Source organism: Artibeus jamaicensis, unplaced genomic scaffold (genome assembly GCF_021234435.1).
Source record: "Artibeus jamaicensis isolate MK-2021 breed Jamaican fruit bat unplaced genomic scaffold, CSHL_Jam_final contig_196, whole genome shotgun sequence".
In the NCBI taxonomy this organism is placed as follows: domain Eukaryota; kingdom Metazoa; phylum Chordata; class Mammalia; order Chiroptera; family Phyllostomidae; genus Artibeus; species Artibeus jamaicensis.
In genome coordinates, this window is record NW_026521401.1 from 1524150 (window position 1) to 1550114 (window position 25965).

Sequence of the window (25965 nt, forward strand, 5' to 3'; positions counted from 1 at the left end):
TTGCTCTAAGGCTATCCTACTTTGATTTGGCTCAACTACTAGTCCATTTTCTTGAATCTTATGTGTGCAGATTTCAGCCCTGGTGCTCACTCACTGTCCAAATGGATGCCTTGCTTATTGAAAGCCTCCCAAGCCTCAGTGTGTTCTAGCAACTCTACTTCAAATGGAAAAATGAGACTGATTGAGGAAAAAAATGTAACCCTAATAGTTTGACTTTTTATTGAGTATTTTACTCTGTTAGTGCTCATTTTTTGTATATAAACTTTAGGTTTACAGAATATTCTGTTTTACATCAGCAAAATCCACAGTCTTAAGAATAACAGCATAACCAAGTCCCATTTCCCTCACACCCTCACAAACTTCTGTTTCTAGATAGTCATCTCTAGAAATTAGCACAATCCACAGGTCTCTTCTGGCAAGCCATCCCTTGCCACTGTGGACTTAGTCAACCTTGTGAAGTCCTTACCTCTCCTCCTGGACTTCTGGTCTCCTAGTCTACCTAATACCATTCCCCCTTGAAAGTGAAGGCAGGTAGTTCACAACCAAGTTGTGTGGTGACCTTGAATGAGCTCCAAGCAGGCACTGGGGTGAGGAGGTGTCTGCAAAATTATTTTCAGAATGATCTTGAGATGCTGGGTTTTAATTTTTGAAGCAAGAAAGTGATGGAGGGCACATGTCCTGCCCTGGGTAAAATGGAGACCAAAGTGATGTGAAGAGAGCTGGGGTTTCAGGTTTATATGTCATTTGTTATATGGACAGCTATCTGGAACTAGATCATTTTCCAACTCTACTTACTGAGCAATTCTGGTTTATGCTTAGGAAAACTGTGACTCTGTTAGAGCTTTGAATCTTTTCTTACCCTTTTATCTTTACCCTTAGCAGAAGTGGCTTCAGCACCCTTCTCTTTTGGAATTAACAACTGAAAACTAAGTGTTAATTTAAAAAAATATCTCCATGGGAAAGGATATTATTATATCACCAACGGCTGAATTTTTTTTCCATTCTGGGATCTGGAAATGCTTACACTAGCAATACATTAGTGTAGCAAAGTTTGTTTTCATGTTCATCTGATTCTCTCCTGTTTTGTTATTCTTTTTCTTCTTTGTCTTTCATCCTTATCTATCGGCTCATGGACATATTCTTCCTCTTTTCTTGTCTTACTTGCCCAGATTTATTGACTGACATCAGTCTAAGGAACTGGATTTCCCAGAACCTCCTAGGCATCTTATAGGGTCATTGAAATGGCCTGAGTGGGTTAATGAAGTGACATTAACCCACTTCCTTTGGTTAATAAAATATGAATGTCTCCAGTGTGGTAGCTGTCATGATCAGGAAATGTGGCAAAATGGAAGGGCAGTTCCTTTGTTCTTTTTATTTGTTGGAGGATTCATTTTTTTTTTTTAAATTTTGTAAACTTAAGATTTTATTTCCCCTCAATTTTGCAGCAGTCCTCAGGCTACCTGCAGTATATTTTAGTATCCCCTAAAATTTTAGAAATTTAAAGTATATATGAAGAATATTATGTTTCTTTTACACAAGTTATTTAATCCAAAGGAGAGGAAAAGGAGGAAGTAGGTAGGGGGAGCTTAACTGATACCTAGCAAAAGCCCTTGAAAGCCAACTACAGCAGGAGGACAAATGTTTTGGAGAGTTGTACATGCGAACTGGAGCCTTATTGTTGCTTTTTCCTTTTCCTTGTGCAGGATTGGTCAGAAAGCAGCACTGAAGTTTTAGCCAGCCTTGTTCTCCCTTTCCTTCTGCCCGCTGGCCTTGTGGCAGGAAAAGCCATGCAGTCAGTGAGAAAGGCCCCAGTACCGTGAGGAAAGTGGGGACAACCATTTTCCTGGAGTAGAATTTAAAATAGAGACATAGAATACATATTTGTATAGGCAAGAAGCTGTGGTCAACATTTTTCTTTGTATACTTAGAGTTTATAGTTTCAGGGTAGAAAGGACGTTAACTGTAAAAAGCAAGCCCAGGTTTCTCTTAAAGAAAAATAGGAGAGTAGGAGAGTGGAACTTACTAATGAAGGGATTGAATTTTATGCCCTGGAAAGAACTGAGAAAATAGTTTTCCCCAACATGGGTAGAAATTATAAAGTAGAATATGACATTTTTATTTCATGGTAGCAATTCTGGAAGTTTATTTACACAGTAAATTTCAAGCTGGAAGTAGACAATCTCCAGTCTTCCTGTCTGTCATAATAGTTATGTGGTGTTCCCATTTAGCCAAAGAAGCACCAAGCGCAGGGGAATGAAGAGAATCCACATAAAAAACTATGACTCAGTGTTCTTGATTTATTGGTTTATGGCTTGTGGGCAGCCAGCTGAGGCCAGGATTTCCAGAGGCCCTTCTTGTAATTCCCTCTCCTCATCAGATAACTCCACACTTGACAGGTCCCATACCTGGAAACAGTGTGTTGACCATGTAAGGAATAAATCCAGTGGGTACACTAGGAAAATTCAGCTCTTCTCACTAACACTGGTGTCATAGGTGACTGTGGTAGAAGTGATAGGTAATGAACTTGGTCACCAATAAGTAGCCCAAGAACCAGCCTGCTTACCCAGCTACTGTTAGGGGTGAGGAATAGAGAGCAGAACAGGAGAAAAGGGTGGATTCCATTCACGGGCTCTTGTGGTGAAGTAAGGAAGCCCTGAAGCTGCCATCCGCAGCCTTGATACTGAAGGCAATGATGCTATAACCTGAAAGCCCTGTGTTCCTGACACTCTTGGTATATAATACTTGTGCCACAAATAGATGGAGAGTGAGAGATTAGAGAGGGTGAGAGTGCAATGAAATTGCTCTGTATTATGTAATGGTCTTACTACAACTTAAAGCTGAACAAGAAGAAATCCAAGCGTGGGTAAAGGGCATCACCCCTATGCCTGTTGAATGAATATTCAGGATTCTGCTTTCAAGGATTACTAGGTAGGAGTGGTCTCCTGTCTTTTCTTCTTAGCACCTCATTGGCGGAGCTCCAGAGGACTAGGGATTTGGGGGAGGGAGTGAAGAGGTACCCAGCAAGATGAAGCCCAGCCCTGCTGTTTGCACTGTTCCAGTTGCTTTCCACAGGGCACTAGGGTTTAGGAGGGTTGGGATATTTCAGTGGTACCTAGCATATATAGAGCAGGGCGTTCAGATAGAGACAAGTGGAATCAGTAAGGTAGAAATTCATCTGTTACATGGAACTCTCTTACTTTTCATTTAAGAGAGATAAAAAGCTTTTTGGTTAAATAAGCTCTTCTTCCCATCTTACTTTTGGTCCAGCTGCAGCCACAAAAAAGAAAACACTGGGAAGCAACACCATTTTATGGAGATGGGATTCTGTCTCCGAGATGAAATCTGAAACTGGAACTGGAGAGAAGTCATGCTTCTACCTTTCCTAGCTTGGATCCCCTTGTGTTCCCTGTCTTTGCACTCCCTCTCCTCCTCTTTCAACTACTCCCATTGGTACAACTATTGAATCAAATGATTTTTTGTTTAATTCAAGAGGCAGTCTTTGCACCAAGTTAGGCTCGTTGATACAGTTCCTACCTCTAACGCAAAAGCAAACTGCATTCACTCTTACTGACTTTGGCAGCAAGGAAACAGACTGGCCCTTTTCTCTTCCAGGTACTGCAGAGATGCCCACTGGGGTCACCTGGGTGGCAGCCATTACTTCTGGAACTAAGAAAAGAAGAATACTTTGGGTTGGGGGATTGAGAGGCATGGGCAAAGACTCAGGGTTGAACTTTCAAGCAACAGAATTTCCTAAGTCAAGTTTGAGGTGACAGAGTATACCTGTCACTAGAGCTTTCTTTCTTTCCTCTCATTTCCCACAGGTGCAATCCTGTAACCCACCTCACCAGCTTTTACTTCTTTTCTGTCAAGGCAGAGGCATTCGGTGGGTGGGTAAGCGTCCTGAGGTGCTCTGGCCACAGGTGCCATCTGTTTCCTTGTGGCCAAATTGAACCAACCACCCAGATGTGGTCCATGGGAATCTCTGCCTTCTGCTCATGGGCCTCCTCACTTCAGCAGGGAGATGTCATCAGCAAAGTCATCGTGCTGATGGCGTAGACAGCGGAGACAACGCCACTGACACACCATGAGGCAGAGTGGCAGCATGAAGAGGGCGCAGATGGCAGCCATGACATAGGCTATGGTCATGAGGGTTGATTCATCTGTCTGTGGAATGTTGTAGCCACAGTCTTCCATGTCCAGGGTGACAAATGGGCCTTCTACCGCTGCTGTCCTGAACTCATCGTGCACTGGAGAAAGGGCACATGTGAGTGGGCAGGTGTCATCATAGAGCATTTTGCATTATACAACAAAAAGAACTCCCAGTAGGCCTTGAAATTAGCCCCTGAGGAAGCTGTCGAAGGCCAGTGCTAGGTGGAAGCATGTCTCTGCTCCTAGGTCATTGGGAACAATAACCTTTTTCTGTGTATCTGTCTAGTAGGGATGATACTCAAAAGTCAGTTGTTCTGAGTTGACTATTAAAAGTCGGCCCCATATACACCTAGTAGACTCACTTGACACTGCTAAAATCTAGTTGCAAGACTAGTTGCTACCATTCTAAAGGGGTATTCAACCTTGCCATATATGCTGCCCTTGGATCTAGAGCTTCCCAAGGTGCCAGGCAGCTCTTGCTGCCCTGGGTATCCAACAGAGGTTACCAACCCAGGCAGACAGTACAAAAAAAGCATGAGCACTGATACTGGCTTTAACCAGTATGTTGACTGGCTTCAGGCAACTGTTACTACCTCCCAGACTGACAGGCCCAGGTATCCTGACTGCTGGATAGGGAGAACATGGATAGCTTGACCCCATACACTGGCATTCTCACCATGGCAAGCGCTGACAGCAAAGCCAATTCGTTTTCTTGCCCTATCAAAGACAACGTAGAAGCCCTCCATGATAACTGCTCCCATAACCGTGCCCGTGGACGACTGTGAGATGGCGAACTTGTAGCAGTCATCTTGGGATGTAGCCACATCTTCCACTGGCCGCAGGTATTGCTAAGGACAAAGAATCAAAGACTTAGACTCTTGACTCCATCTGTCACCCCATCTCAGCATTCTAGGTATCTATGTCCTTGGGCCAGTCTTCCCTTTTCCATCCCTGAGCTCTGAAGGGTTGGTTTTTCCAAGAGCCCTTTACCACTGGACACTCGTTTATTTTGTCTTCCAAGTTCTGGGAAGCCATGCCTGCTGACTTTCTATATGTACTGTGTCTTCCTGGGGTTCCACTAACTCAGATTAGGGACATACCTGTGGAAGAATGGTGATGCGGAAGGACTGATTGGTGACCTCACTCATTAGGTAGAGTGAGATGACTGGGAAAATGTTCCAAGGGGTGGTGCCTGCTTGCCAGCACACTAGCTGCTCCCCTAGCCAAAAGCCGTCCGGGAACTTCTCTGTCTGTGTTGGTCAGAAAGGGATAATGAGGAAACAGCCTCTTTCACCATCTTGCCTCTCCCGTTTTTGCATACACTTACTGGGCCCTTTACAGTGGAACCTTGGTTCTCAAACTTCATTCATTCCAGAAGGCTGTTTGAGAAGCAGTTTGTTCAAAAACAGAATCACACTCATACTCACACATTCTCTCCTTTGCTGCTTGAGAGACATGTGACTGATCATACAGGTTACCAGCATGAAAAAGTTGTTGGGTTGAGGATGGAAGCTCTTGATAACCCAGATGTTTTTTCCATGAACAACTTGGTTGAGAACTGACTTGTTCAAGATGGGAGACGTTCGAGAACCAAGGTTTGACTGTATTTGCCTCTCCTGGAACATCCAAACTGGAGAAAGGGAAACTGACACCCAGGAATTAGAGGAAGAAAGCGGCAGAGTGAGGCCAAAACTTGTGGCAGAGGGGATTGTGTGATGAGCAAACAAAAGTTTTAAGAGCTCGCCCTGGCTGGTGTGAGCGCCAGACTGAAGGGTCACTGGTTCGATTCCCAGTCAGGGCATGTTCCTGGGTTGCGCAGGCCAGGCCCCAGTTGGGGGCACTCAAGAGACAACCACACATTGATATTTCTCTCCCTCACTCCCTCCCTTCTGTCTAGAAATGGATAAATAAAATCTTTTAAAAAACAAAAACATTTTCAGAGCTCTTAAGTAGAAGGGTCTCAGAGTAGACATTTTGGCTCTTGTTAAAGAATGTAACTTTCACAGACTTCCTCTGAATCAGTCATTTCTGTGCCCCTGTCCCTAGTCCCACTGACCGAGGAGGCTGCCTTGATGGATTTGACTGCAGCTTCAAACACTTTCTTGGGCAAACGAAGATTGGTGGTGCCACTGTCCACGATGCTCTTATCATAGTTGTACTGAGAGGAGAAGAGAGGGTTAGATAGTCAGTAGCCTTTTTTGATGCTAGGGTCTGGCTGGAGTCAGAGGGGCAAGCAGGTCTGACCGTGACATCCTGCCAGGGCTGGCGTCTTGGCTTTGCCACTTCTTATGTGTATATCCTTGGGCAAGTTGCTTAGCTTTGCAGCCTCAGTTTCCAAATCTTAAAGGATGATAGTAGTACCTACCTCAAAGAGTTATTTATAAGGATTAAATAAATTAATACATTCGAAGTGCTCAGAATGGGGCCTGACACACAGGGTGCATTTAGTAAATGTTAACTCTTACTATGTTGGGGGGGAGAAGGCAGTCTCCAAATCTTGAAAATAAAAAAGTGATTTTAACTTTTCAAAGTACTTCTAAATCTATTCTAATTTAGCACATGTTAAGAATCTAAGGAAGACCCACATGTTTGAGCTGCCATTTACTGGTTACTACTATGTGCTAGGCATTGAACATTTTATTCGTTTTCTCTATCTTCACCACAGTCTTTCAAATGCCGTTTTTACCGGTTTTGTAGATGAGGAAACTGAGACACAAAACAGTAACTTGCCTAAGGGCAAGTAGCCAGTGCATGACAGAGCTAGAAACCCAGGTCTTCCTGCCCCAAAGGACTCTTACATCATCGTATCACACTGCCTTGCAAATGAATTGCCGAAGGCCGTAAAGCAAGGCAGTGACTAGGGTGCAGATGTACTGTTGTCATTACTAGACCATAAGCCATGTGGTCCCTGTGAAAGTGCTCTGTGAGCCCCTCACTCCAAACCCCAGGTCCTACCATGTGACCCTTATGCTCCTGTTTGTTCTAGGTTCAGTCCCCCCAAGTCTTCCTCAGGCCCTGCACCTCTGCCTTGTCCTCCCAACCTTATAAACCAGGGTCTGACTTCACACTGTCTTGCCTCCCCCCTTATCTCTCCCTGCTATCTCCTTGGTTTTATTACCTCCTTGCAGTCCATTTTCAGATCCTGTCCATTGATCTCCACCCGCACAATGATCACCTCATAATACCACTCTCGCCGGATGGGTGTGTACCAGAGGCTGCCTGTGTACAGCGAGTGGTCGATACCCCCAATGATCTAGGGAGAAAAAGAGTCACCTGAGTCCCAGCACAGAAGGCCAACAAGTCACCCTGAAAGCAAGTGATAGGACCAGTAATTTCTGGGGTTAGTAAGGTCCCCTACAGATCACCTTTCTCATCTTCCTGCTTCTAATCAAATCATTCCCCAAAGTGACTTAGAGCTTCTTAAAATGTATTTTGAATATGTCAGGGGAAGAGACTTTCCAGATTTTTAATTATTTGTTTCAGAATCACACAGTCCTTGATATGAAGTTATTTAAACCTAAACTGGCACAATAAATGTTGAATGAATGATTATTTGCTTCTATAAATTTTATTTTCTCTGTTAGAGATGGAGAACCATTTACCAGTTGTCCTAGTTAATTAATAAATAGATTTTTAAACTTCCTACATCTCTGCCTCCTGGTCACCAGACTAAATAATCTCAGTAGGTCCTATTTTCATTTCCTTTGAAACTTCTAATTATCTCTGATCCTTTCCAAGTTTACCATAGGTACATGAATCCTCTCCAGAATAATGCAGGGAAGAAAGGATGGGCAAAGAAAGGTGGGGGTGGGGAATAAAAAGATACTAAATAGTGGAACCCAGGACTGTGGCATGGCTTCGTGGAGGGAAGGGAGACAGATGGTACCCATCTTTCTGCCAGTGCCAGGACCTCCCCTCTCCTAGGACCTACTCACCATGCTCCCTCCAACTGAGGCCAGCACTTCTGACTGGTTGAGGGGGAAGCCAGTACCACATAGCTGCAGGGAGAAGAGGTTGAGAACGTGGGTCTGCTTTACCAGGGAGTCAAAGAAAGGCTCCAGGGAGTCGTCAGGCTGTGGCAGAAAGAGATGAGGAGTGAGTCCTCACACAGAGGACCCTAGTGGACTGAGGCCAGCTCCCTGCCTAAACTGGAAGGCAAAAGCAAAGACTTGGGGATTGTTCCTTGGGAAAGACCTCTCAAGGTAATGAGATGTGGGGGAGGGGGAGAGGGTTAGAAGGAGACACTGGCAATGCAAACAGGAGAGTACTGATGGGCCCACAGATCTATAGGAGCTTTGATCCCCTGTGCCTAACCTGATTCAAATTTATGGGGCCCTCTTATTCTTAAAGATCTCATAATTAGTAACAAACACAGCCTATTCTCTACCTATCACTGTGTCTCACTATATTTCTGTCCATAGGGATGAACTTCAGACTGCCTTTAAAACCAATTTGTTTCCCTCCCTTAGAAGTTCCTCCCCTTCTCTTTCCCCACTCCAACCCTGTGTAGTGTGCAATGCACAGACACAACGTCTAGAGCTAGGCCTGTTTCACTCACCCTGGCAATCTCAGCATAGGCCAGACCCAGGATGCCTTCCCAATTGGAGCCGTTGATGAAGAACTTGTCCGACTCAGTGATGGCAGCAATGTTGGCACGTACAGTGACATTGGGGCCATGGGGAATGCTCACCAGGTCGGTACCCAGCTCCCCCTCCCACTTGCCCTGGGTGTAGGGCACATACACGCCCTTCCGGAGGTCCCGGTATGTGCTGGACCTGTGAAAATGGAGGCGGAGATATGTGGTTGCATGACCACAACTGGTACAGGGATCCAGCACCAAAGCAACTCCTGAATGCCTAGCCTCATCTCAGGGGCATTCTAGACAAGGAAGATAGATGCTCTCAGTCTGCTTTGCAGACTCCGGGGAGATCAATCACCCAGAATATAATGTAAAGTGACCTGGCCAACCAATGAGGGGAATGGAGCTATTGCTGGGGCTCACTCTCCTGTCTCCATAGCTCCTATTTCTAGATGTTGAGCTCAGGTCTTGTGAAGAACAAGCCCAGGCTTTGTGTATTGCACTTGTTGCTGCTAAAGGGACAGCTAGTGGGCATCTCTTGCCCACCCACCCTCAGCTCCATCATGCTCCCAGAGAAAAGGAGCCATTGATTCTTGTGCTGCCTTGAGACCCAGTGGTACCATCTAAGTGGTAGACAAAGTGCCAGGCAGGATGAATGTGGAACCTCTACAAGGTCTTCCAGAGAAGCGGTTTGCACAAGTATCTAAGCAGAACATGTAGGTATTACACACCACTTGTGTGAAACATGCTTATCAATACCTCCAGCTGTGTTTAATCACACCACTAACCAGGACTTGGTGTGTCTCATTGGGGACAATGACAGGACTGGGACAAGAATCTGGAATGAATTCCCTTTCGTTGTGAGCACACCTCACTCCCTGACTGCTTTCTTTAGATGGGAAGTTAAAGGGGAGGCAGCCTCAAAAGGCAGGAGTTGGAGAAGGAGGCTTTGGCATCTTCCTAGAAGTCCAAGAATGGGGTTCAAGCCTCTACTCACATGTTTTCACATGCAGAGATGCCTCAGACACTAGATGTTCTCATGCCACTTGCTGCTTTTATGCCTCATTGCCTCTATTATCTTAAAAACCCACTTCGACCCACCCTTCTTCCACCAGTTAGCTAAATCCAGCTGCTGGAGCTCTGGGTAATGCAGGAGGAGACATTTTAGCTTACAGTCCCTGAGACTGGTCCAGGCAATGGGGTTTATGGAAGGCTCTTTCTTCACCTCTGTGAACTATGCAAAGCCACAGGAAGTGACCCCTGGGTGAGGACATAGTGAAGCGAGCTGTCACGCAGCCTGCTTGGTCTACATTTAACTGGTGTCTGAAAACTGAGAGCCACTGGGTGGGTGTGGAATGAAATCCCCTCGCCTCCCCATTCAGGAAGAGAGAAGGAGATCCTGACATTGCTCTGGGAGCTTTGGGGCTATTCTCCTCCTTTCCCTGCCTCAGGAAGCTGCCTGGCCTCAATACTGAAAACTTCCTACTGCCTCTTAACTCGCCCTTTCCCATGGTACATCTCCTTAGATCCATCCCACCCCACTCTTCTGCCCTGGTTGCTATCGCCTTCTTCTTCATCCCCTTCCCCAGCAGGAGGAAAGGGTCTGAAGACTAGTCTTTCTCTCTACCGATCTCTTCTTTTCTCTGACCCTTCTTGTCCCTGTATCCTTGGGACATATTATCCCCTCCAGCTCTCCCCAGGACTCACAGCTGCCTCTGGTAGTAGCGATGCAGGAAAGGGTGGGGAGCAGCCCCCACTGCAAAATTACTGCTGCCTGTGTCCACCAGGATGTTGAGCTGTCAGAGAAAGTGGAGAGAAAGATGTTATTGACAGGGAGCTCTGGACTCACCACCTCAGGTCCTTCACCCTGCCAGCCACACGGTCTCCCTTTGAAGCATCCATAGTGAAGCATCCATAAGGCAGGATTGGGGAGCCTGGCAACCACAGACACAACATGGGTCCTGTGGCATCCTCAGCATGGCCTCAGAGACCTCATGTCTGCTTCTGTCTTCTCTGTAGAATCATAGCATTTTCTGTGTTATCAGAGCCATATTATCTCTGTGTATGTGTTGTCTCTGTCCCTGTGTCTCTCTATCCTCAACTACCTGGACTTTCTTTATGTACCTATTTCTGTCTGCAGGGCTTGCCCTTTCCCTCCTTTTCTGGTTCTCCTAGGAAGCTCATCACCCAGCAGTCAGCCTGGGTCATCCAGGGCCTGGCTTTTGGCTAAGTGAATACGGACAGGTGTCTTTTGGTGTTCCTTGCTGTGTAGCTCCTACTAGCATGTCTCCTACTTGTCCCTTGTTCTTCCTTTGATGGCCTTCCTCAACTCCTGTCTTCTAAGTCTGCCTCCCCTTTAACTTCCCATCCAGAGAAAGCAGTCAGTACAGAGCTGTTTTCTGAATCCTACAACACCATCGAGGCCAAAAGAGGGAAGGCCCTGTCCTCAGAAACACAATCGTGACTCCTATCTTGCCAACCTGCCATGTCCACCAACCTCCCCTGACCTTAGGGCCTTTCATTTCTGTATCCTCTTTCCTTAGTGCAGTGAAGTCAGCTGGCCTTGGTTTTGGTGCAGGCTCTGACCTTGTCATCTTGGGCAGGTCACCATGCTTTTCTAGGCTCCAGTTTTTTCCTCTCGGGCACTCCTTCCTGTGGTCAGCAGTCCTCTGTGGCACTGTTGACCACACCTCCTCCATGAAGCTCAGGCTTCATGGCCTCCCCGTGTCCCTAAGGATACCTGTCCATCAGCGCCCTGGCCCCCTGACCCCACCTCAGCCCTCCTTCCTGGGTCCCCCACTCCTAGCCTCGTTCCCATTTCCCTCTATGCCCTCTTCCCTGACTTCTCCCCCCTGTCCCTCTCCCTGGTCTCTGAGCAGCCACTTGCTCCAGATGCTGTGCTTTCAGAGAGAATCAATAAAGCTGGAGGCACAGCGATTCAGACTGTAATCACCCAGGTTAATGATTAAAAAGGCTTCTTCATCTCAGGGTCCTCACACCCGCCTGCCAGAACTCTGCTCCCAGCGCCAGGTCAGCCTCATATTCGCAGGGATCCCTGCTACCAGCAGACTCCAAAGAAAGAGGGTCTCTTCCACCACACTGGTCCCACAGCTATACAAGGGAGAACTGCCTGGTCAATTCAAGGAAAATGGGACCACGTTTTACACTGGAAGGGACCTTTTCTCTGGGGGCTCAATGCCCCAGCTATTCCAAACACAACCCCTCCTTCCCACTCCTCTTCACTCCTGCGGGGGGAGGGACTCTCTGCAGGCCACCCCATTCTAGGCCTAGAGGCACAGTCATTCTTGCTGCCTGCCTTCCAGTCCCAGCCTTTCTCTTTGTCTGAGGAAGGTTTCCCCCTTTCACCTCAAAGGGGATCAAACCCTCCACTCCTGCCTACTCAGCCTCCCTTTCCTCACCCTCACAAGAAAATGGGCAACCAGAGCAAGCAGTTGCCATTTCCTCTTGAGCAAGGGTCTGACTGTCTGTCTGCCCTTTGAATGTGATCTCCCCTCTGAGAGAAGTGATTTCTGGTCCTGTCCTTAAACATTTCCAGCACAAGTCCCCTGGGCAGCTGCCCACAGAGGCCTCTTCCAGGGCAGGGCCTTCAGCAACAGAGCTACCACACTCAACTGTGAAACGGGGCAGTTAAGGGTGGCTGGAAAGAGGAAAATAGTGGTGCAAGGGCTGTGTGCCACCAAACCTTCTACGCAGACACCCCAATCACAGGAAGCTATGTGATGGGACCTTCCACATCCCTCACACCAGCCACTGCAACCTGCATGAACCAGTCCTTTCTCTCAGCTGTCCCTCCTCCTGGCTTGAGAGCTGAATCCCTCCTTCCTTCTCAGACACCCACCCCATTAATCATCCCTGTCCCTCAGGTCCTTAACCACCCTCCCTTCCCTGACCTCAACTCTCACCCCCAAGTCTGGATTCTTCTTACTGGCATTTACAAATGCTTTTAGTCTATTCATTTCTTAAAAATCTTTTAAGTCTCACATCCACTTCCAGCTGCCCTCTTTTTCCTCCCTTCACAACCAAAGTTCTCAGCCAAGCTGTCTTCATTTCTTCACCTCCCACACATTCCTCAACCCATTCTAAAACTGAATTTCCCCACTATCCCTCCCTCCACTATAAAACAGCCCTTACTATAGTAACCAATGATTTCATGTCACCAAATGCCAAAGACATTTTCAAATCAGGCCTCATGGTACTTGACCTGGCTGGAACATTCAACACTGCTGACCTCTTCCTCCTTGAAACACTCTTCCCTGCATCTGCCCCATGGTTGTTCTCCCAGCTCTGATCTTACCTTCTCTTTGTAGACTCACTCCTCCAGGCTTGGGCTTTGGCCCGCTTCCTCTTCTGCTCTACTCTCATTCTAAATCGTCTTGCCCATGGCTGCAGCTGCAGTTATCACCTCTGTGCCTAAGTTTGTAGCCCTAGTTCCCCTGACCCCAACAACTCCTTTGAGCTCCAGAAGCACATACTGAACTGCTTCAAATCTATTTCAAATTCAGGATGTCCAAAGCTGACCTTACATGGTCCTGCCCATCTGTCTTTTCCCAGTGTCCTCTACATTAGTAAATGGCATTGCCATCCATCTGTTCCATAAATTGGCAACTCAAATGCATCCCATCACCTCCCTCTTCTTCACACTTGTATTCAAAGCCTCAGCAAGTCCTGTCCAATGAACCACCTGGAAAGTCTCTTGAATTTACTCATTTCTTACTATCTCCCCTTGCCACTCTGAAGCCCAGCTATCATCATTTCATCCTGGAATATGACTGACTGGCCATGGCACATCCTAACCTCTCCGACCTATTTTTGCAAGGTCTATAGTGACCTTTTTAAGGTGCAGATTTGACCATGCTAATGCTCCTATGTCAATGGTTTATCTTTGCTACTAAAATAAAAGTGCAAAGCATGAACATGTTGAGCCGCTTGGTGATCCAGCCCTGCCTGCATATCCAGCCTAGCTTGTCCCATCCTCCCCCAAGCCCTCTGCCTATTTGCCATTCTGGCCTCATTTCAGGCCCTGAAACCATCCTCCTTTTCCACGTCCAGCTGTGTCTATTCCTCCTTCATCCTTTAGTCTGAGCTCAAAAGGGACTTCCTAAGAAAGACCAGGTCATACTCTCTTGTTTAATGTGTTTCCATAAAACTTGGCACTCTATTTTCGCATTGTCTCTCACCTCCCCTTGTAAGTAGTTTCTTAAAAATCCCCATTGTGTATCAAGTGCCTGGCAATAACTATTGCTTGAATTAATGAATGCTTAAAGGAAAGAAAATGAGAAAGAGCTCATCTACCCTATATTTAGGTTGAGGAAGGAATCTCTCAGCTGACTCCCAAGCTGTGGGAGTTTTTAAGTTATAGTATGGCTCTATCTGAGACCTGCCTTCCTCTCATCTGGTCCCCTGGTCTTCAGGCAGCCTGAAGTCTGGAAGCCATGTTACTTCTTCCCCATCCCTCAGGTCCTGGCCAACTCAGGAGTCTCCGAGTAGCCTGGGGGGACTGAAGCCTTGGGGTCAGGGCTAGGTCACTGCCAATTATTGAACAAAGAAATATACCCTTGGGGCCTCTGAGGGAAAGCAGCTTTAGGGAAAGTGCTAACAAGCCCCACCGGAGAAGGAACACCTGCCCATTCCCCCCTGCAGACAAGGCTCCCCTGGAGAAATCTTCAGCAATAGATTTTGGTCGTGAATAGGTGCTGAGCTGGTGAGTTCAGGGTAAGCTTTGTTCCCCAGATTCCATCTGCCTGCGCCCAGCTCTCACTAGCAGATTATGATAGCTCAGATACTTCTGGATGAAAAGAGACTCTGGTCTTTTATCTTCTTGACCTTACTGAATCTTTAATCTTCTCTGGGCCAGCACTCAGTTAAAAATGAAGCTAGTCTGTGGTATAAGCCCAACAGAGTCATCTGTTCATTAGCATGGAGAGATGGAGCTGTTTCCAATTCTGAAAGATCTGTACTTGCTGAGATCCATAACCTTTCTTAGTAGTCTATCCCAGGGTCTTACCAGTTTTGCAAGCCTCTCGGGAGGGGACTTTAACCCAAATTATCCTACTTCTAATTCTCCTAGTCTATTTCCTTCTGTGGAGGCCTCAGAGTTAATGGGAGGAGACCTCTTAGATTCTTATATAACAAGCCTTTTTGCTAAACTGAGTTGTAGAAGGCCTTCTTCCATTTTACTGAGGACAGTGTGAGTGAGCCACTTGACCCATCTTATATTGAATATAATGAGCCACAAAGCCAGGACAAGGATCCATTGGTTCTAAGCCCAACTCTGGTCTTTTATCTTCTTGACCTTACTGAATCTCTCATCTGGAGAAGAGATATATGGTAGATTGTTACATTAATGAATCACACCCCTGTATCCACGCCCTGATGTTATCCCCTCTGACACCAGCTCCGGGCTTAGCCACATGATTTGCTTTGGCCAATGAGACATCATCGAAGGAGGAAAGTAGGGGTTTGATAGGTGCTTATGCATTGGGGATTGCCCTCTTGGAATGCTCTTCAGCCACTAAGTTTTCCAGGCAACTGATACAAAACTATCCGAATTAAATCCTGAGATCCTTGACCTTGGTAGCCTCTAACCAACCACAGATCAACTCCGGTGAACCTCTCTCATCACTTTTCCTCTTCCTCACCATGCTTCTTATAAAATTTCTCAAAAGCATAACAGCCTCTTGCCTCTGCACCTTTGCATATGCTGTTTCCTTTGCTTAAAATGTGCTCTCCTTGTTTTGTCTAACTTTTCTGTTCAACTTTCAAGTTACAGTTTAAACATCCTTTCTCCAAAAGGTCTCACCCCGATGCCCACAACCAAGATTAGCTTCCTTCTCTTGCCGTCCTGAATAACACCTGTGCTTCTTTGTATACCACTCATCAAACATTTAATCATTTATCTGATGCCTGTATGTCCCACACTCTGTGAGCTTCAAAAGGGGGAGAGCATGTTTGTACTTTTATTACCTAATTCTTACCTAGCCCTCGGTAGTACTCCATACAATTACTTGAAGTGATGGCAAATGCCTCGTATCCTGTAGTTCTCTGTGATACTACAGGCTCTTGGTATTAATTCTCAGCCCTGGGGTTTTTGCCAAGGTGATTTCTTAGTCTGGTACAGTGCAGGGTGATGACAGCTCATACCTACCCTACCCATGCAATATCTACTCAGGCTTTTAGAGCAGTCATAGTGACTTCAGGACTTCTTGCTCCTAGAAACACTGGGCCAGCTTTGTTTGCTTTCCTAAGTGATATTTCCAGATCTAAGTTTGCCCAAGGCAGAGAGGAGGAGGGAAGGAAGGACTGAGGAGCCTAACCTCAGCAGCTGGGAGTGGCTCAGGGCCAGCAGGGTACACAGCTCGTGCATCAAACTGAATCTAGCAACTGGGTCTTGTCCAGGTTCTACCCTCCTTGACCAAATCAGCTGACCCAATGGGAACAGATACTTTTTCTCCGGACATGTCCCTTGTTTCCACTTCTCTCTCTAGGACGAAGCTGGCAATTGATACCTGGGAATAAGCAGGCTGCCAGTCTCCCCATCTTGGGATGGTTTTGTTTTGTTTTTTAAAGGAATCCCAAGGTGGCTGCATCATGCCGGTCCTTACCTGGTGTGCCCTTTTCCCTTTAGACAGGATGCCCCATTTCCCCCAGCCTCAAATCCAGCTCAACTAATATTTGTCAGGCCTTCTGACTCAAATCAGATGGTGGGTTCAAATAGTCAAAAAATAAACATGTCTGTCTTAAAGATCAGATCTAAGACAATCATTTGAAAGTAAGACATTCAAACTTTTTTTTTAAGCAGCAGAACCCTTTTCTGACGTTGTGCAGGACCCCAGTGTACTAAAGAGAGAAAAAGCAGAGATGTTCTGCTTGAAGAAGAGGTGTTACCTCCCCTGTGTCCGTCCCATCCCTGGTGGCTCTTCAGACAACCCTTTAGCACCTTCAGCCTCCATGAAACCCATCTGGAAAGCTCCAGCCTGTGAGGTATCATGGCTGCTATTGGCTACCTGTTTTTCACTGTCAGGCAGTAAGTCCTTTCTGTTGTCTATCCATGTCCCACTCACAGGCGACTGGCTTTAATCTTCTCTGGGCCAGCACTCAGTTGAAAATGAAGCTAGTCTGTGGTATAAGCCCACTTTCCCTCTTGGGACCTGGGTCATGCTCAGCACATAGGTTTCTCTGCTTGAGCCTTTGGGAGATACCAGGGTTCACCTATTTTGCTCCTTGGCAAAAAGTCCACAGGCATAGGGAGAGAATGATTGATGGAGTTCATAGCCCTCGAGAGGCCAATCATGGAGACATCTAGCCTGGACACAGTGGGATTACATTTGGCAGCACAGGGGGTAACCACAGGGCCATAACAGTTTGGGAGGTCTGGGGAAGGACTGGCTGGGCTGGGGGAGAAAGGGAGCTCAGCCAGTTTGCTCCGCGGCTTTGTCACAGTCTGTGAGAGAAGACCTAGGAGCCCTGGCTGCCCATGCCAGTCCCTGGGATTACTGATGTGTCACTCACCTCAGAGCACACACTTCCCTCTCAGGACCCACTGGGCACAGCACCTGCTTCCTGGGCCCCTGGGTGCATCCCGCCTGGGGAAGATTAGCGCAGCTCTAGGACCTGGACAATGGTCTGGCTCCTTCCTAGAACACTCCATTGCCCAAGCCCCCAAGAGAAATAGATCCCAGTAGAAAGAGAAGTTAGTTGTCAGGTAGAAAGGGCTTCCCTGGCTCTTTTCCTGGATTTTCTACCAGAAAAAATCTCTGTTTTAGGTCTTTATCAGAGACAACGAGAAAGGTTCCTAACCTTCCACGTTAGTGAGAAAGCACAGTCTTTCTTAGTGCCCCCCTGTCCCAGATAAACTCTTTTTTTCCTGACCTGGGGAGGCAGAGGAGAAGTGAGTGAAATGACATCATGAGGGTTTTCAATCTTTTTAGTATTGGAACTTTAAAAATAATTTGGAATTCCTGTATAAAAACAATAAAAGCTGAGCTATTCTAAGAGGGCCAGGAGATTTGGGGTCAGGTGGGAGCAGGAGAGCTTGGGGAAGGGTGGAAGGTACAGTCTTGCCTGCTTTCCTTTCTCCCAAACCTTCTCCCTCACACTGGTGGCCCCTTTACAGAATGCAACAAACAACAGCTTGAAAAACATTCTGGGTGCTGAGGAGGAAAACAACATGGCTCTTCACTGTTTCTGAGACTCTGAACTTTCATTGTTTTCTCCTTCTCTAATCATTTTCTCTTGCTTCCCTGATCCCTACTCTATGCGCAATGTCCGTTTCCTAATCATTTTTCTCTTTTCTCTCGATTCTTTCAAAGGGCAGTTCATTTGCAAACTTGGCTTTCACAACCACCTCTCTGCAGGTGACTGTGGGTCTCCCTGTCCGGACCTAACTTCTGTCTCCTGGTTTCCAGATCCCCATTCTCTGAGTTGCTGTGTCCATTCACAAGAATGGTCCAGTGGCATCTCAAAGTCAACCAACATGTCCTGGACTGTAGAACATGAGAGAGGACCCAGTATTTGGACTTGGAATCCAATGACCTGGGTTTGAACTCTAGCTTAGTTTTTCTTTAGCTGAGTAACTTTGGGCAAACCGCTTAATCTCTCTGAGCCTCAATTCCCTCATCCCCAAACAGGCATGCTAATACCTGTCCCTTGTAATTAAAGCAGAATAATACGTACGGAATTTTGGAAGATGAGCTTGTGCTTTAAAAGCTTGCTCCTTTTGCTGTGTTCCCTGACACAAACACAGACATAGAGGTTGAAAGGAGAATCATCTTCTCTTCCCTTTCCTCACCTGGGCAGAGACCAGCTGGGTGAATTGACATGTGATTGCTGGATCTCTGAGGACCTCTCCTCCTTTCTTTTATTTATTTGTTTTTATTTTTAAAAAATTTAAATTAAATTTATTGGGGTGCTACCAGTTGATAAATTAAAATGGGTTTCGGGTGCACAGTTCTACACTACATCACCTGTACACTGTGTTGTTGTGTTCACCACCCCAAGTCTCCTTCCTTTACACTCTTTTACCTCCCCTGCTCCTGTTCTCTCTGGCAATCAGAACTCCCCTCTGTTTGGTTCTCATTGCCACCACTCTCAGGCCCTTGTATCTTAACTTGGATTCTCCCCTCAGACTCTAGAACTGTCCCAGCTATCCTCCACATCAGTAATTTTCTACCAGTGTGCGCAAGAATTTTTAAAACATGTAACACCTGACTGAATTTAGTCAGGGGCACTGATCTCTTTTCCCTTAGATTGTCAAGTTAAAAAAAACAAACAAACAAAAAACCAGACCACACAACAATCGCCATCAGTGTGAATGAATCAAAATTCTATTGTTAGGATCTGTGTGCTGCAGAACTTTAGCAATTACTTTGTGTGCTGTGAAATGAAGGATGTTGGCAATCAGGGCTCCACAGCGAAGCTGTTTTTCTGGAACCAAAACCACACTAGACCATTCCCCTTCTCATATGTTCAGCGGGGCTCTCTCTTGTCTCTAGAATAATACGCAGACTACACTCGGCCTCACAGCATCCTGACCACAACTTCCAGCTTCTTAGCACAGCCCGTGCCTCTCTCTCTGCCTGAACTGTTCCACCCCACTGCTCTCTCAACAGCAAAGAGGTCTCCTCCTTCTCGGCCACACTCATGTGCTACACTTTCTAGCAAGCCTTTCCCAACACCTGTCACAAGTAGCTACCTTTTTTTCCTTAACTTCCAACACTTACTGTTCTTCTGTTTGTTCAAAATGCATATGTTCTTGTATGTTATTTAGGTGTTTATATGTCTGCATCTCACATCAAATTTTGCACTTTTCAAATGCTAAAACTATGGCATTATTTTTCTCTTCTGCACACGTGAATGCTCAACAAACATTTGTTAAACTGAGTTGACTATCACCAGATTTCAACCCTAACAACTAAATTATTATCCTGTGCCTGGATAGTGAGGTTCATATCATCCTACTGAGGTGCCATTCTGTCACTGAGAAAAAAGAATGACAACACATTCACCAGGGCTCCAGCTTCACACTGACAGCTGCCCACCAACAGCTGTGTTTAGAAGTCTTACAGTTTATCAGTCACCCATTCAATGTTGGTTAGGGGTGTGTTCTGAGCCTGGTGCTGCTATAGACATTAGATAAAGAGAAGACACTGAAAAAAAGAAATTAAGAAATTCAAAAGATACTTCTCTCAAGAGCTTGATGTTTTAGGAAAGAGACACACAGTTATACAGTTGGTAAGTGTAGTGAGGGAGATATGAGCAGATATCATGAGAGACTGGAAGAGGGATGTTTGCGATAAATTCTTCTTCTCCCCAAGAGACACAAATGGGTAGCATGGTGCAGCAGGAGGAACACAGGTAAGACAGCATCTTAGCTGACTGGCCTGCCACCTCGCCGACTGTTTTCCCTTCGAGTCCCTATTCCTTCTGTTAGAAGACGTGAATATAAAAAACAAAAGGATCTATATAGAATATATTTTACAGACTTTACATAAACTGTAACCATAAGCACAAGTAGGTATTTGTATATAAGTACTGAGAAGCCATTCCCTGCTGCCAACTTGTCTATTCCCCCAAGTGGTCTTGCTCTGCTCCAGTTCACCTCAGATCGAAATCTCAAAATCACCTTTGACACTTTCTTTCTCGTTCTTCACACTGGTGTCACCAAGTCCTGTCCATCTGCTTGCACTGCTCCTCTCACCCTGGTCTTCCCTCCCCTTTTCACCTTACCTCAGACGGGTGCCTTCCTAGTCACAGCGCCTCACCCTGGGGCCGTGTGGCAGAGCCTCTCCTCCTGTCTGTGTCTCTCAGTTCCAGTCTTTCTGAAATTCAGATGTCCCTTCCTAAAAGACTGCCTTCTTTATGTCATTCCCCTGCACGAATAAATTCAGTTTTCCCCTTATATCTGTAGAACAAAGTCCAAACATTACAGATTAAGATTTAAGGTTTTTGGTAAAATGGCTCTATCTTATTTACCCAAACCTGCAACATTAACTGGACTGGTTTTCTTTGTGTCTCCTAAACAAACATGCCTAAACCCAAACACATGTAACTCATTCTCTTGTTTGTTGTAGCCTCTTCTGATCTAAGGGACACAGTGTCAGGGAGGGAAGAAGTGAACATACAAATAAAGTGCAAACACAGTTGGGTGGGATGGGGGCCGTTTCCCTACTGAGCATGGGCTCCCTCCTCCGGGCCACCCTTCCAGATCATGCTAACAGCACGCCTACCTCCTCTGTGAGGCCTTCCCTAGCTCTACCTCATAAACACCAGTGCATTTACTCTTTATCCTGCTGTGGATCAGTGCTTCTCAAACTTGAGAGCACCTGAAATCTGACTCGGTAAATCTGAGGTGGGGCCAGAGAGTTTGTATTTCTAACAGCCTCAGATAAAAGGGTCTGGGGACCTCACTTGGAGTACCATGGCTGTGGATTAACTCGTACTGGCACTTACACTTTCATACCACACTAAACTCTTTCTGGGCAGAAAATGTATGTGCTATCTCCTTGTGGATCAGCTCCCAAACCAAGCAATGAATTGCTTGACACATAGAAAGTGCTCACTTTTACTCAGTCAGAGGACTCTGCCATATGTGTTCTTTTTTTAATTCTTTTTTTTATTTAGTTATTTTTCAAGTATAGTTTTCTGTTTATTTCTCCCATCCCAGCTTATAAGGTGCTTACAACAGCTCACAAGGCAGGGAGACAGGGTGGACTGCCGGGAAAAGAATCCAAGTCACCACAAGGCAGAGATGTTGGTGTTGGTTCAGGCTTGCAGCCACAGGGCAATCCACAGTCCTTCTGCCTGTGGTCTCCCTGGCACTGGCTCCTTGAGCTGGTATTGAACTCCAAGCCCATTTACCTTTCTCTTAGACATTTATTGGGCAGTAAATGTCTCTCTGCCAACATCTGGACTGGGAAATAGAGGCATGATTTCAGGGGTCTAGAGAAGTGTAGTAACTAGTCCCTAGTTCTCCATGTGTAAAACACTGAGGCCCAGAACACCCAAGTTTAATTTATGCTTCATGGCATAGCCCAGAAGAGGCAGAAGTGCCAGACAAATTAGGAGAAAGTGACTTTATATTTACTAGATGTCAATTACGTGTCCAGCTACACAGTTCTAGGTACTTGTACCTATATAATCCCATTTAATCCTCACATGTACCTAGCAAAGGAGATCTCATGTCACCCATTTGAAACACAAGGCAATACCCTCAGAGAGGTTGTATCCTTCGCCCAAAGCCACAGAACTGAGAAGAGGAGAAGCTGAAATCCCTGGTCTGGCTGACCCCCAAACCCTCACTGGTTTCACAGCCCTGTTCTGGGGGCCTACGTACAGTTCGCACAGCACACCATGGTCCCAGGTCTCCACCTGCCTCCGACCCTGGCCCCTGACCCCAGTGGGCCAGACAGCTGGGGGCCTAGATTCAGTCTCTGTCCTCACACCGAGGACTGATTCAAGACCACTCCTGGGTAAGTTATGGTGCACAGTAAAGAGGGAGGATAAGTGGGGGCGACCAGAGCCTTAGACCAGCCAGCAGGTGGGAGGGCCCAAGTGGCAGGAGCCTAGGAGAGCCTAGGAAGTCCTGCTTCCTTCAGGTAATTGGGAGGTGGAGACTTGTGTTTCTCTCCGGTCCAGTGTCTGAGCTGTTTGAGAAGCCCAGGGAAGTGGGCTTCCCTCTATGCATAAACACACTCCCACCTTCAGAGACCCTTCCAAGGACGGGCCTCCCAGACACAGATCCAGGGGACAGGGGACCCTCACAAAGATGTTCAGGCTCAAATTCAAGGTGACACATACCAGCACACACAGAACCTCCCTGCTACCCATGTCCAGACTCACTCACAGAGAAAGCAATGTGCTCAGAGGTCAGGCACAGCATCCCACGGAGGGCTGCTCATGCCCACTCTCCCTCCCACCCACAGAGGTGCTGATGGTGCAGCCTCTACCAACTACTACTTGTCAAGAAGGATGGGGAGAACTGGTAGTATTTTCGCCATTGCTGCCATGTTTGTCTCCTGCTTCCCCCCAGTACCTATCAGCTCATGGAAGGAGTCTTATTCTTAGAAGGGGGCTCTGGTTCCTTTGCTTTGATTTGTCCTTTCCCCAGGGTCAGCTTAGTCCCCTCTCTGGCCTGTGCTCTGGAGGCTTGAAGGCAGGAGGTGGGGGAAGGGCTGGTGTGCAGATGTAAATAGGGGAGAGGGGAGGAGGAGGAGGGAGGGACTGGGGAAAGTAAGAGTCTGTTTAGGGCTTCTGGGTTAGACCAGAGGGCAGAGTTGCTTGGAGATTTGCTGTCCCTGTGGTAGCCAGGATAGTGGGAGAAAGGGCCTGATCCAACTCTTCACGGTGCCAGGAATGATGGTGGGAACCTCAATTCTGGGGACACCAGAAGAGGTGCACCCAGAACTGACCAAGGTTAGGTGACCAAGATCCAGAGTGGTGGGGCTGGGAGACCAGGTCTGGCCAGGGCTGACACCTGTTCATAGCACCCCTCTGGCTTGGCTCCTTCCCCGGGCTAGGCTCTCTGCACCGAGGTGTTTCTCTTGCCCCAAATCCTACAAACGCGTGAGTGTGTCAGATGGGAGAGCACTCAGACTAGGGAAACTGGGAAGCCAGTGAAGGGAAGGGGAGCTTTAGGAATGACAGATGATCCCAGAGGAAAGGTTTGGGAGAGGGGCTCTCCTGCCCACACTATCCCGCCCACTTCAGCAGGGGCCAACATGCTGCATCTCCAGCCTGTCCCCCTCTGCTCATGCTGACAGAAGAGCAGAGCTGGCCTGGTGACCTTACCGTCTGTGGAGGGCTGCCCACAGTCATCTCCACATAGTACCCCTGACCGGACTTGCCCCTCAGGTTGTCCACCATCTCCACAAAGCTGCCCTTCTGGCAAGGCTCCTCCGGCTCCTCCGTGTCCCGAGGCAGTCGCAGCCCCAGAGGGGTCCCCCCCAGCCCGCTCCGCAGAGGCAGCCGGATGCCAGGCTGGGTGCAGCGGGCAGGCAGCAGTGCCGAGCCCATCCATAGCAGGAGCCAGGGCAGTGCTTGGGCCATTTCGGGCCCTGGCCTTCAGGCCCTCGGGGCTCCTTCGGGCCCACGTCTGTCTCTGCTGCCCGCCCCCAACTCTGAGTGCTGGTGGTGGCTGCTCAGGAGAGAGAGCTGTGCAGCATCAGGGCTCCTGCAGGCCCTTGAATCAGCCCTGGTCCAGGCTGTGGGTATTGGACAGGAACAATCCGCAGAGAGAGAGAAGGGAAGGGAGACGGATCTTGGCTACATCTGGCCAGCGGCTTCCAGCCTTAGCGTAGGTCCCGGCGAGGATGGCTTGGACCCCCGGTGGGAGCTGGGAGGGGCGAGCATGGCAGGTCGACCGTGGCTGGTTTCCTGGAGCTCCTGGCAGGTCAACGGCACGGGAAGGGGCAGAGGCTCTGGGCTCCTGCAGCAGCTGCGTTTGCTGGTCAGGCCACCATAATTCATCTCCCAGCTCCCAGGCAGGCTGGGGAGGCGGAAAGACTTGCGGTGGCTGCTGTCAAAGCCAGGGGTTTTCGCTGTTCCATGGGATTGCTGGGAGGTGTAGTCTTCCCACGGCAGACAGGCCAGCTTCCGGAGCTGGTGAGGGGTTTGGGATGCCCTCTGCCGAGACGGAGTCCACCCTGCAGGACCCTGGCGGGGAAGGTTCCCTGGGCTCGAACACAGCGGGAAGAGCCATCAGGGTAGAGTGGCGGCTGGCCTCTCATTTAGTCAGTCTTTACTTCTGCATTTATTAAGCACCCACTGTACGCCAGGCATTCTGCCAGGCCCTGGGACCACGGAGAGAAAGAAGTGCACAGGCACCGAACAAAATGATGAGGCCCTAAGGGTAGGGATTTTGGGGGAAATCTGGGGGATTTGGGAGGACTCAGTGGAAGAAGGTGGTATTTCATTGGAGCCTTATAGAATGGGTGGGATTTCCACCAGTCTGCAATCTGTGTGTAGATGAGAGGCACAGTCTTTCTGTGCCTTGATCTGTTCTAACTTCCACTCCAGATGCTGTGAATCCTGGAGACCCTCCTGATTTCTGTGCTGTCAGTCAGACTAAGGATAAATGGCTATGTCAGCTTTAAAGTGTTACCACTTTAAAAGTAAATTAATTGGTAACAGCTTAAAATGGAAAAGCTTCAGAGCTCTAATAACTTAAAGGAGAAAAGCCATATGATTACATCAACATATTATTTATCAAATGTGGAAAACTGTTGTTAAAATCAGTAGTTCTTCTGATAAAAGCTAAGGAAAAACATCTTAAAGTAACAGAAAAACATAAAACACATAATAGTAACAGGCTGAAGTTATTCCCATCAAAATCAGGCTTAGGAAAGGGAAGCGTACTATCACGACTCTTATCCCACACAGTTTAGGCCAGGCTAGCTAACTCAGTAAGATGAGAAAATGAAACAAGTGCTATAAACGTCAGAAAGCAAAAGATTAATTATTTGCAGATTATATGTTATGGGCAGAAAATTCTAACCAATAAAGTGACTAGGCACAAGTTAAAAATTAAAAAATTGATACATCACTGTATATATGGGAATTTTGTACACATAAAGCTGGAATTCATATCAGAGGGAAATACATTATTTAATGACTATTGTTGGGACAAGTGGCTATTCATTTGGAAGGAAAGAAATCCCTTCCCTGTCTCATCTAAAAATAAACTCCAGATAGATCAACGTGCTCACCATTAAAAATAAAACTACAGTCCCTGGCTGGTGTAGCTCAGTGGATTGAGCACGGGCCTGCGAACCAAAAGATTGCGGTTCAATTCCCCATTAGGACACATGCCTGGGTTGCAGGCCAGTTCCCAGCAGGGGTGCACCAGAAGCAACCATACATTGATGTTTCTCTCCTTCCCTTCCTTCTAAAGATAAATAAATAAAATTAAAAAATAAAACTACAGAAAAATAGAAGAATATTTCATATTCTTATGTTGAAGAAGGTCTCTGTAAGAAAACTCAGAAGTTTTTTTTTAAATGGACAGGTTTAACTACTTAAGTTTTTAAAACTTCTGTAGAATTAGACTTCCAGCATTTCAGTTATGGTTCTGCCCTTAGTAACTAAGAGAACCCAGGTTAGTCACTTACCCTCCAATGCCTCAATTTTCTCATTTGTAAAAAGTAGTAACAACAATTCATACCTCATAGTGTATGAATTAAATGAGATAGTCCATGTAGATCACAAAGAACAGTGTCTGGCAT

At 46.9% G+C, this 25965-nt stretch overlaps 1 protein-coding gene across 3 annotated transcripts; it reads right to left on the bottom strand.

Moving 5' to 3' along the window:
- Window positions 1–204: 204 nt before the first annotated feature.
- Window positions 205–24285, bottom strand: BACE1 (beta-secretase 1). 3 transcript variants are annotated; one of them, XM_037147296.2, is made up of 9 exons: window positions 23534–24285; window positions 10436–10524; window positions 8708–8924; window positions 8085–8222; window positions 7268–7402; window positions 6206–6307; window positions 5250–5399; window positions 4826–4997; window positions 205–4247 (listed from the first exon to the last, which is right to left on the bottom strand). In XM_037147296.2, exons 1-9 carry the CDS (start codon window positions 23789–23791, stop codon window positions 4006–4008), a joined length of 1503 nt encoding a protein of 500 aa, XP_037003191.1. In that variant the 5' UTR covers window positions 23792–24285; the 3' UTR covers window positions 205–4005. The 3 variants fall into 3 exon arrangements, with proteins under 3 accessions (XP_037003191.1, XP_037003192.1, XP_037003193.1); XM_037147297.2 differs by lacking the exon at window positions 7268–7402; XM_037147298.2 differs by lacking the exon at window positions 5250–5399.
- Between the last annotated feature and the right edge of the window lie 1680 nt (window positions 24286–25965).

Bases quoted from the DNA above. Each gene is read 5' to 3' on its own strand.
- BACE1 (XM_037147296.2), bottom strand. From the start codon at position 23,791: ATGGCCCAAGCACTGCCCTGGCTCCTGCTATGGATGGGCTCGGCACTG. The intron at 7,403-8,084 runs GTGAGTAGGTCC...TTTTCTCCCTAG, and splicing joins CCTCAGTTGGAGGGAGCATG to ATCATTGGGGGTATCGACCA. The intron at 4,248-4,825 runs GTGAGAATGCCA...CCCTTTCTCCAG, and splicing joins TGCTGTCAGCGCTTGCCATG to TGCACGATGAGTTCAGGACA.